This window comes from Anastrepha obliqua, chromosome 5, assembly GCF_027943255.1.
Source record: "Anastrepha obliqua isolate idAnaObli1 chromosome 5, idAnaObli1_1.0, whole genome shotgun sequence".
Lineage (NCBI taxonomy): Eukaryota > Metazoa > Arthropoda > Insecta > Diptera > Tephritidae > Anastrepha > Anastrepha obliqua.
In genome coordinates, this window is record NC_072896.1 from 128,389,935 (window position 1) to 128,402,277 (window position 12,343).

Sequence of the window (12,343 nt, forward strand, 5' to 3'; positions counted from 1 at the left end):
ACCGTTGGTATTGATACCCCAATATCCAATCGACGTGAACATGAAGTTGCAGCTTGACCTCCTTTGTCCAGGTGGTAAAAAGGGTCGCCGTGGATTTAGTGGGAGAAAGTTGTAGGGCTCTCGCAGTGAAGAAGCGGGAAAGGCTGGCGAGGTAGTCGTTTACTTTTGTGCATAGGCTATCAATGTCATTGCCCGACGCCATTGTCGTGCAGTCGTCGGCGTATGAGACCAGTGAGACTCCCTCTGGTGGTTGGGCGAGTTTCGAAATGTAGAAATTAAAAAGCAAGGGTGAAAGGACACCACCTTGCGGTACTCCTTGCTTTATTTTTCTCTGTTTTGACGTTTGGTCTCGAAATATTACCGACGAGTGACGACCACTCAGGTAGTTCGCGGTCCACCTCTTCAGCCCTGGCGGGAGTATCGACTGTAAAATGTCATCTAGTAGCGTGGCGTGGCTGACTGTATCGAAAGCCTTTTGTAAGTACAACGCTACTAGGACAGTCCTCTCACAGGGGCGGTTTTCGTTTAGTCCGCGGTTTACCTGGGTGTTTATGACGGTGAGTGCCGTGGAGGTGCTGTGCACTTTTCGGAAGCCATGCTGGTGTGAGGCTGGAGTCAGGGGTTGTGTGAGGAGTGGGAGTAGAAGGGCTTCAAGAGTCTTCACTACTGGGGAAAGGAGAGTTATCGGACGATAGGACTCCCCTTTGTTGCCGGGTTTCCCTGGCTTCAGTAGTGGGACCACTCTCCCTAATTTCCACTTATTAGGAATGATGAGAGTGGCCATAGACAGGTTGAAGACCTTGGTGAGAAATTCTACTCCCAATGAACCCAGCTTTTTCAGCATCAGCATGTTTAGTCCATCAGGGCCAATGGCTTTAGATGGTTTCATATGTTTGATGGCCCCCTGAACCTCGCCGCTGAAGAAAGCAAGCGGTGCACTGCTATATGTCAGTTTGTGCAACCGTCTGGTGGCACAACGTTTGGATCTGTCGACCGGAGGATGCAGTATAAATTGCCGGCTAAAATAGCTCGCGCATCTCTTCGGATCCGACGAAGTACGACCGTTGAAGGTGATATCCACCTTGTCGTTGTGCTTCGTCGGGTTCGACAGGGACCTTTCGGTGGACCAGAGCTTGCTCATACCAGAGGTGAAGTTGCAGGACTTCAGATGCTCTACCCATTTGGTCCGCTTATGTCGGGTTACCAGTTGCCGGATCTCCGAATTGAGATCCTTTATTCGAGGATCCCCGGGATCGGCCTGGCGTAGGCGATCACGCTTATTCGCCAGAACAGCTGCTTCGGCTGGGAAATTGGGACGTATGTCCCGGATCCGTCCAGCGGGTATGAAGCGAGCCGCGGCGGCTGTGATCACCTTGCGGAATGTGCGTTCGCCTGCGCGCACATCGGTGGGAATGGGTAGGGCTGCGAAGATGTCCTCAGTAAATTCCACGAATCTGGTCCAATCAGCTTTGTTAAAGTTGATAGTTGATATATGACCGGTGATCCGCGGAAACAAAGTCGGCAGGTTTCTCGATCGAGATGATAATGGGCAAGTGGTCTGATGCAAGCGATAGCATAGGTCGCCAGGTTATGCTATTTATCAGACCTGCGCTAGCAATTGCGATGTCAGGCGAGCTGCTGCAATTGCCCACTACCCTAGTGGGGGCGTCGTCGTTTACATTGCTGAATGTCGAATCGTCTATCTGCTCTGCCAATAGCTGTCCCCTACGATCATTTGGCACGCTTGAGCGCACCAATATCGGAGGTATATAGATATTATAAATTTCGAGCTCGGCATCGCCTGACCGGACAGCTATACCTTGACGTTCTAAGGTGCTGTCCCTGCGGTCGATGCCTTCATCAATAAGACGATACTGCACTGAATGGTGTACTATGAACGCTAGGCCACCACCGTTGTCTCGCTCGCGGTCCTTTCGGTGCACGTTGTAGCCGTCCCTGGTAATCAGGGGGGAGCTAGCGTGCAGTTTTGTCTCCTGGACCGCAGCTATCTTGATACCATACCGGCTCATGAAGTCGGCTATTTCATCAATCAAAATTAGTAGTGGCCAACGAAGTCGCGTGTCCACTCACGGGTGATGTGCCGGCCGGAGCACCTCCGAAAATGGCACCAGCCACTGCAAGAATTGTATTAGACAGTTGTCAAGTTCCGAGGAACTACGGTCTGACACACGGAGCAGACTGTGCGGAGGACCAAGAGCTGCTGGTTTGTCCCCGCACTGGGGTAGGAGCAGGAGGGTTGTGGGTCAGAGAGGGAGCTATGTTGCTCGTGGGGGCTCCTTACCGTTGAGGTGTTGTTAGCAGCGGCAGTTTGACGTGCCGGCACTGAGGGCAGTATCGCCGTTGAGGCAGGGGCCGCCTGTGGGCGGGAGCAACACGTGCCCACATACCTTGTGGACCACTTCCTGTGAGTCTTAAGGCCTGAGCAGGTCTTAAGATGGCACCACCCGTTGCACTTATTACACCTAACCGAGGTGGAGTTCGGGAGGAGCCGTTTGTGGCAAATGCAGCAGTAAAATACTTCTGGTCCGGGGTTGGGTTCGACGCCAGCCCGGAAGAGAAGTATTTGGAGCAAACGTGCTGCAATGAGTTGCTCCTGTGACGAAAGATTGGGGGTGGGATACGGTACACTAGACAGGGCTAGTTTACTCGGGCGGCAGCCCTTGGTCGGGAAAAACCCGAGTCATTCCGGTAACGTAGAACCGGCTGCCATGGGAATAGTTCCCTCCATTTGTGGAACAACATCAAGACGCACACCACAAATAGGAGGAGGAGCTCGGCAAAACACCCAAAAAGGGTAACCGCGCCAATTATATATATATATATCACGCACACGAACGAACGGACAAACAGGCATGACTAAATCGATTCCTCTACTCATTCTGGGCGTTTTGGGATATACATCCATATATGTCTATATCTATCTCCATTGCTTTATGCTGTCACATACAACCATTATGTGAACAGAATTCAAATACCCTTGGATACTACTAGAATAGTAAATACTACTCTGCAAGCAAATGCTAAAACCAATTTAGACGTACGGGATCCAGCTATGGTTGCTCAAGCTCCAGCAACATACTTCAAATCCAAAAGTTGCAGAATAAAGCCTTGCGCTGCGCTACTAACGCGCCCTGGATGTACGCACCAGCGACCTTGAACGCGATCTCAGCATAGAACTAGTTGCCGTTGTTATTAGAAAAAAATATGAATAGGTGGTCTCATCATCACCGATCACCTCACCGACCAACGCAAACGGTTTGAAAGGTAGAAACTACCTCATGCATTAGTCAACTCCTTTGCAAGTCTCGTGCAAAGCATCATAATATTAATTGTATTATACAAAAACCAAAAGAAGATTGTTCGTTAATTTATTTATTGTTAACTAGTTACAATGCAAACTGGACGGTGAACCCTACTTTAGCACTCTACCGGACGAAAAAATTTATGAGAGTAAATAAAAATTTGCCTGGACAAGAACGATCTATGCGTCTATATAGTCCAGGCCGTTCGAAACGTGCTTTTCTAAAGTTGTTACATAGATCTATTATTATGAAATGCATACATGTGTGGGAATATTTAAAAAGACCTATAATTTGTACATATATTTCTAGTAATTTGTGGATTTATGAGGCAATAAATTATAATAGAACAGCGTTACTGAATTAATACTACAGAGCTGGAGAGGGAAGAGAGATAAACATTATTCATAGTAATCCAATTTTCATTGACGTATGTCTGATAGGGAGTGATACTGAATAGGTAATAAATTCTTAAAATTCTAGAGTAAAATAAAAGCTTACCATAAGTTAATGAAAGAGTGAGTTCAATATCACAAAATGTTCAGATATAAGTTAGTATATAAAATAATAAAAGTTCATTGATAATTAATAAGCCAAAAGCTACTGGATCGATGCAACCGAGACTTGTCTGTTAGATGATAAGAAACACTGTAAAAGCGAAAAATTGGAATGTGATATCTTAACAGCTATGAAACAAATGGGGTTTATGTGTTTAACCAATTTTGCTAAGAATATTCAATTTTTTTGCCTAAGGATGTTGGCCAGAAGCAACGAGCAACAACCAAGAAAAACTGAGGGAACAGTAGGCCAGATTGTTGCTACGGTATTGTACAAATACATATATAAATTCTAATCTGCAATAACAGTAAAGTAAGGTACTGAAGACTGACAAGTTGAAAATCATTAAAATTGCAAATTTTGACTCAAAAGGTAATAAAGTTTTTCTAGCAGACACCGACAACTCGTTCAAGGGTTATGGTTGTTTTTACACTCAGTGCACAGTGCAGTTATTTTTACACTATTTGCGTACATACATGCAGTATCGAACAAAACATACTGAAGGGATACGTAGTCATAATTCATCAGTCTATATCTTTATGAACATACAGGGTTTGATTGAAAAGTAATGAGCCTTATTTTTTTAAGCAGTTTTATTAAACCTTTTGGCTTATACAACTAATATTCTTCAAAATAGGATCCTTGAGCGTCAATACACCGCTGGTAGCGGTCCTTCCACTGTAGGAAACATTTTTTAAACTCATCCGCCGGAATCGCGTTAAATTCGGTTGTCACAGTTTTTTGGAACCAATTTGGCATACACTTTGCGCATTTCAAGTATTCCGGTCACGATTTCCCGCACATTGTAATAAGTTAAATTTAACTCTTCACTGATCTCACGTAGACTAGCACGACGGTCAATGTTCAAAAATTCACGAACCCGGTTCACATCTTCGTATGTTTGCGTCGTCGAAGGCCTTCCAGATCGCTGTTCGTCTTCGACGTCCTCCCGGCCTTCCTCGAACGACTTGTGCCACCGCTTTACCTGGGCACTGGACAGAGATTGGTCCCCGTAAGCCTCCTTGAGTAGCCCAATGGTTTCGGTACTCGTTTTGTTTAGCTTTACGCAAAATTTGATCGAGTAAGTTACTCCAACGATCGCTGCATTTTCGCAACTGCAAAATCCTAACACACTTTTAAAACAGCTTTCACGCGTGGAGCGATGTTGACTGCACCGCTGTTGCCAGCGAACTGGGACCGGTTTCTAGTGGAAGAGGAAGGTCCAACGGAAAGGCTCATTACTTTTCAATCAAACCCTGTATTACTAAATCTTATTCATAGGCATTATAACGCAAATACAAATACATCTTTATTATTTATTAAACTGCTACAAAAACAGCAACAACAACAAAAGCTTCAAATACACATCATCAAATATATGTATACTCTATATAGCAATAAAAAAACCCAAAAAAATGGTCCATGACTTTATGACATTTTGAAATAACCTCACTTTTGTGCAATTGAGTGAAAAAGCAGAATTGAAGTGCAAGTGATTCGTTTTAAAAAACAGAGTAAAACGTAAGTACTTTTTACGAAAAAAATATATTTTCATGCAGTCGATGTACTCATCTTTCTCGTCGAATAATAACTTTTCCGCTTTTAACTGTTTTCTATACTATAATGTATTACCATTCGCAATTCAGAGAGAACGTAGGTTCGAATCTCGGTGAAACGAAAAAATGAAGAAAACGTTTTTTCTAATAGCGGTCGCCGCTCGCCATGCAATGGTAAACCTCCGAGTGTATTTCTGCCATGAAAAAACTCTTCATAAAAAATATCTGCCGTTCGGAATCGGCTTGAAACTATAGGTCACAAATAGGAGGAAGAGCTCGGCCAAACACCCAAAAAAGGGCACGTATTATATATATATATATATATATATATATATATATATAATAATAAACTCTTTGAAAAGCTAGTTTATGATTTGATTTTTTTCCAAATTTCAAATCTCATATCGCCTAATCAGCACGGCTTTGTTAAGAGTAGATCTACTGTTACGAATTTAGGGTTATTTACAAATTATGTCTTAAACCAATTTGAAACAGGCCAACAATGCTATGTCATATTCACTGATTTTTCGAAAGCGTTTGATCGAGTCAGCCATAGTATCCTACTTAAAAAGCTGGGTTCATTTGGTCTTCATCCTAGCTTACTCAAGTGGCTTGCATCTTATGTAACAGATAGAACTCAATTCGTTCGTATAAACAACATAAAATCTGATGCCATCAAAGTTACCTCAGGCGTACCTCAAGGTAGCCATCTTGGGCCACTATTGTTCTTAATGTTTGTTAATGACATTCCAGACGTGTTCGGGACATCACGTTGTCTGATGTATGCAGATGACCTGAAAATTTACAGTCGGGTAGAGAACGTAACTGACTGCATAAGACTTCAGGAAGACTTAGCCAGATTGGAAGCTTGGTGTGATAATAACTCCTTACCTCTTAATGCTGGTAAATGCCAGCACATGTCATTCAGTAGACGAAAAGTTACGATTGATTTCGATTACAAGTTGGGCACTACCACCCTCACAAAAATTTACGAAAAGAAAGACTTGGGGGTCATATTTACTTCGAAAATGTCATTTTCCAAACATATAGACCTTATGATTGCCAAGTCTAGATCTATGCTTGGATTTGTAATAAGGAATTCAAGGGAGTTCCAGGATATCTCTACGCTGAAAAATTTGTATTTTTCTCTTGGGAGATCAAACCTCGAATATTGCAGCATCATTTGGGATCCATTCTATATGGGTTCATCTTTAAGAATTGAGAAGGTTCAAAAACGTTTCACACGATTTGCTATTCATTCACTTCGTTGGCCTTGCAGTTTGCCTGCATATAAAAGTAGATGTCTTTTGTTAGCATTGCCAACTTTAGAAATGCGGAGAAAAACTTCATCGGTAATGTTTATAAGAGACATAGTTACGAATCATATCAAATGTCACTTCTTGCTGGAGCTAATACTCTTTAATTGTCCCACTCGTAACCTAAGACTCAGCAATATGTTCCATTTACCTTATCACAAGACCAATTTTAGTCGAAATGAACCGCTCACACGTTGTATAAGACAGTCTAACCAATTATGCAAACATTTGGATATATTCTCTAACTCACGAGAGACTTTCAAATCAAGACTTAATCTGGAGATACACTTTTTGAATTGTGCCTAATGTATCTCACAGTATTGTTTACCATAAATTATATTTAAGCTTTAATATTAGTAATCTATTTAAGTTATACTTTAATTGATGAATAAATAAATAAATAAATACGTGCCCTTACTTATAATAGATAATTAATAATTAATATTTTCTATACTGATTCAGTTTAAAACTTGTTTTAGTGTGTGCTCAGAATCATTGCCATGCTCGACTGACTACGAAAGGGACATGCTCCATTCTGCGCAAGGAAGCATCACGTTTTGCAAGAAGTGCTTATACATAAAACTATCGATTATGCCGTTGATTCGATGAAGAAGTCAAATAGCGTCCGGAAAGGCAACCCCGTCCCATAACATCATGTTGCCTCCTGCTTGATAGTAGCGATCATCAGTAGGATCAAATCGCTTATTTCCTGGTCGGCGCACCCTTTGATTTATCAGAAAACATGAAGGTTTTTCATTTCTACTCTGATTAGCTAAGCAAATTTTTAAAGGAGCACTTCGATTTTTCTCAAAAATGAATGGATTTTTAGCTACCTATAACTTTTTAACACAGCTGCGCACGTCCTTTTCTCAACTGTTCTTCTGCTTACTGTTAAGTTAAGGGACTTTGAGACGCTGACAATTATCTTACTATGTGTGCCTTCTTTAAGTTGCTACTTCATGATTGTTTCCACAGCTCCAGAATACATAATAAAATTCCGTAAATAATATTTATGGGTAAACTGTAATACCAAATCTGTTTTTTTTTCTACGTAACCGGAACGACCCGGATTTATATCCGGCCAAGGGCTGTCACTTCAGCAGCATTCCCAGTATATGCATGGGGATTGTTTATGCTGCTACAACAGCAACAACATTCTAAGTTACCGTAAATACCCATACACAGTTGTATTCAGCCAAGGACTGCCACTTCAGCAGTAATCCCCAAACATTTATTAGTAAATTTTATGTTGCTACACAATAGCAGCCAGATATTATATAATCGCATAAACTCTTTTGAATTAGTAAACGATTTTTAATGCGATAAACGATTGTCTTACCTTTCACGTTCAATGCATTTAAACTTCCATTTGTGGTGGCTGCAGTCTTAAACACAGGCGGTGGTACCACAATAGATGCTGCGGTTACCGTCGCAGTACTTGTATTGAAAACGTTTCCAATGCTCGGAGATATACCACAGAAATCAGGATCATCGGCATCAAAGAGGACATTATCTTCCCACTCTGTAACCATGGTTCTGTTTGAAATGGGACGATTTTTCATCTAAAAAATAAGCAAGAAATCAATTGGAAATTCATTACTTAGCAATCTTTTCATTTCCTTTATTTCAGTGAAAGACATTAACAACCTTGCACACTAAACAGTAAGTTAAATCAAACTAAGAGCGCAAAGATTCAATATTCGATTTAAAAGCGATCGATGCAGTGAAAACTTAATATTAGATATTAATTCTAAAGATTGGTGTTGCAAAATAGTTTGCTTGAATTAAGGGAAATAAAATGGAGGTTGAAACCGCACCACTATGTTGAGAACATTGAAACATTTCTGTTTAAGTAGATCGGGGCAATCAATATTACCATCGATCAAATTATATACAAACAATAGTGACTGAAGTTATTCTGTTTTCAAGCAATTTCAATTCGGTAATGTTCAAAATGGTGAGAGGAGTCGATGTATCCACATTTACGCGTCCGTCCGTGTACATAAGAACTCGAGCAAAATTTAATATAATTGTTACAAGCTTTGACATACCTTACAACCCTGTCTTTTTCTGAAAATTATAATTTGATATAGGAGTGTGCGCACCTAGAGGAGTTCTTTGCTGATCAAACAGTAGGCCGATAGGCAGGTTTTTTGAACGGTGTACAGAATACAAAGTGTTCCCAACATCAAACCGGTAATCTAATGAATATTGAAGATGATTTGCTGACGTAATAAAGGATACGTCAGCGGTTTGTCTCTCAAGTGAGACCGACTAAACAGTTGTCCGATACAGTGAACGGGGACTTTTATCAAATTTATTGAAAGGTTGTTATCTATCCAATGAATGAAAACTAAAAAAATGCATGAGGAAAGATTTTACCACATAGTTACCAAATAAAATGTTTTGAAAAACACTTTTATCCAGAAATTTCTCCAAATGGTCAAAGGACTTTTTCCGTACAACACAGAACTCTGAGGATTAATTAAACTTCTACGATACCAAATATCAAAGAAGTGACTAATCAAATAAATAAGTACAGAAATACAGAGATATATAGCAACAAAAATAAAACGCAGTCCCACCATAGATCTATGGTCACATTCCTGCAGCTAATAATGTAAGTATGTATGTAATGTATAAACATGCACTTGTGACATACTCTCTAAATTGCCACGTAGGGTATGGTTGTGAACTTAGGCAGAAGCACGGGCAATATATTTCGCAGTAGTACCCGCTTAGGCACATGCGCATAAATCGTACAGGTTCGAAACACGCTTCAAATTTCTATAAATCGTACTGCATTAAATGTACTTAACTGCAGCATCCCATACATTCATATGTATATGTCAAAGTTGTTGTATGCATATGTAAATATTAAGTATAAAAATCGATGAGACCTTCACAGCGCCTTTTTTGAAGTCTCTTGTTTTAAGTTTTTGGCTTAATCACATTGAGAACAAATATCTTTTACCTTTCCAAATGTTTCGCGTTCCACGTATCTCCAGTTGTGTTTCCCTAAACTCCAAACTGCCCTGAAAGCTTCTTTGTTAATAATTCCTGGATTTATGAAGGTTGGTACGATGGATCCGAATAGTAATAAACAACGACGCGATAGGATCCAATAGGCCAATATATATTAGGTTTTACAGCCAATGACAATGAAGATTGCACCGTAGAAACCTACCCACAAAATAAAAATAATATTATAATCGATTTCAAAATGCAGCGAATGCAGCAAATTTTCCAGCGGTTGATTGAAAAACTGAAAGAAACTTATGAAAAGGACAAACTACTTCAATGTCTCCTGCCAGAAAACAACCAACAAATCAACGATGCTAAGGCGAATTCATACACAAAACAGACAACAACAAATAGCCAAGAATGATAGAATATACCCTGTACACCGCGCAAAGAAGCACACCTCTTTGAAATTCACACCACAAATTGCAAGAAAAAAATAAATCAGCTGCTTTAACAAAGTCACCTTGTGCGAATTCGCCTTGGTGCTAACCAAACACCAACAACAATTTGCGCGCAGAAAATTTCAAGCCATTAACGTCCAGTTTACATGTTCATGGTTTTGCTTTCAAACTAATCACACATACTGATGGCCCTTGGTGCATTAATAAAAGGATTGCTCAATAAACACCCCTTCGTTCCCTCTTGACAAATCGGGAATCTTAATAGGACAGAGTGTACTTATGACCACAACTCGTATAAAGGTTTGAATAGGTATGCCCAGTGGATCAGTATATCATAAAGTATTTTTTGGGGCCATTCATGCGAAAGGATATAGGTTTCAGAAGTATATACTTAGCAATGTTGCTTTAAAAATACATAAGTTAATATTTAACAATATGCAACTAATCACAGCCCGCAAAACCGCAAGTTCTGGTGCTCGTGGTAAGGTGCAAACTGATAAAACTGATGAAGTGTTCAGAGCACGTAAATGCTAGCGTAATAAAGTATCAATTGATTAAAAATGCACACAATCAATCGGTCAAGCAGCTAGTAATATAAGAAGAAGTGACTTGTGGGTGAAAAATCCAAACTTCGAAACGTTTACACAACGTACTATAACCGGTCTTTATTTCACGTAAGACGTTGGTTGATGTGAAAATATAAAAATACATACATTTTACATGAAGACATATTTTTTGGCTAGAATTTAGTATAATGCCGATCGCTTTGGAAAAAACGGTAAAAAGGGGGTGATAGAGGGGTGTATCCCCATCTTAAAACTGAAAACAGAACCTGCCGGAGGCTTATAGTTTTTAAGTAATTTAATGTTAAAGTTCTATAATTTTGCGAAAAGTTGGTGTTGCCATACACCTGAAATGAAAACGAAGTTCGCACGCAGGGATGTTCAGTGGAAGGTTCATTGTAAAACTGCAGTATTTTTTGCTGTAATTTAAAGTTGAGAAATGAATTTGAAAATAAAAACATACAACTCATTTAAACTTAAAAACAATGATATTAAGCGTATCACAAAAAATAATAAAGTAATTAAAATTAAATTAAATTAATTAACATAGTATTTTTGCGTGGAACTATTTATCGCGTAGGCGGCCTTCGGCCGCGCTTCATAAAAATAACCCTCATCAGTCCTACTCCGGCTACGCAATCCACAGTATTTTTGCGTAGAACTCCTTTTCGCGTGGGCGGCCTTCGTCCGCGCTTCAAAAAAATAACCCTCATCAGTCCAACTCCGGCTACGCAATCCACAGTATTTTTGCGTAGAACTCTTTTTCGCGTGGGCGGCCTTCGGCCGCACTTCAAAAGAATAACCCTCATCAGTCCAACTCCGGCTACGCAATACACAGTATTTTTGCGTAGAACTCCTTTCCGTGTTAAAACCATTGAACCCAAAATTAAAACGTCATATGCGCGTATGTAGTAAGCAGGCACAATAACCCCCATTCCCATCATTAACTAAACTCAAGTACTTAATTTTTGTTTTCATTTGCAGGCATCCGGCAACACCATACTGTTGTAATTCCAATCTTCTTCTTGTTGGCGCTTAAAATTGGAATGTGATTGCATAGGCAAATGAATTTGCATTTAATTTTAATAGATATAATTAGAATATTAGCATAAAAATCGGTACAAACACGCGTGTGAGTGTATATTTGGTGATTTATAGTGAAATGTTAAAAAATATAGAGTGTAATGTGGCAAATTATACTGATGTTCCCAAGGGCATTTTGAATGTAAATAATTAAAAAAATATTATTTCCCGATTAATTTAAAGTTATAAAGAATGTTCCTTAACACCTCACTAACATCTCCACCAAGTTTCATTAACAAAAACATTATAGTTTGCCAGAAATTCCAAGATCGGCATTGTTCTAAATTCCAGCCTATTTTTTTAATTGCTTGTTGTTCACAACTTCGTGTTATTGTGCAATTTTTGTTTTTGACAAAAATAAAAAAAGAATCCTGTTTAAATTAATTGTTATATATTACAAATCGCCGAAGTTTAAAGTTTATCACATATTAATATATATTCAGAAAACACTGATGTACATCAATGTATCATATTTTCTGATATAAAACATACTTTTCAGAACTTTATCAATTCAGTGAATAC

At 39.7% G+C, this 12,343-nt stretch overlaps 1 protein-coding gene across 1 annotated transcript in view; it reads right to left on the minus strand.

The window, feature by feature from the left end:
* Positions 1 to 10,065, minus strand: part of LOC129249105 (protein pinocchio) — a 60,827-nt gene extending 50,762 nt beyond the window's left edge. Inside the window, exons 1-2 of the mRNA XM_054888738.1 lie at positions 9,725 to 10,065; positions 8,090 to 8,312 (exon numbers count right to left, since the gene is read on the minus strand). Coding sequence (XP_054744713.1) covers positions 8,090 to 8,312 — 223 coding nt within the window. The 5' untranslated portion in view covers positions 9,725 to 10,065. The remainder of the gene's footprint in view (positions 1 to 8,089; positions 8,313 to 9,724) is intronic.
* Positions 10,066 to 12,343: the final 2,278 nt, after the last annotated feature.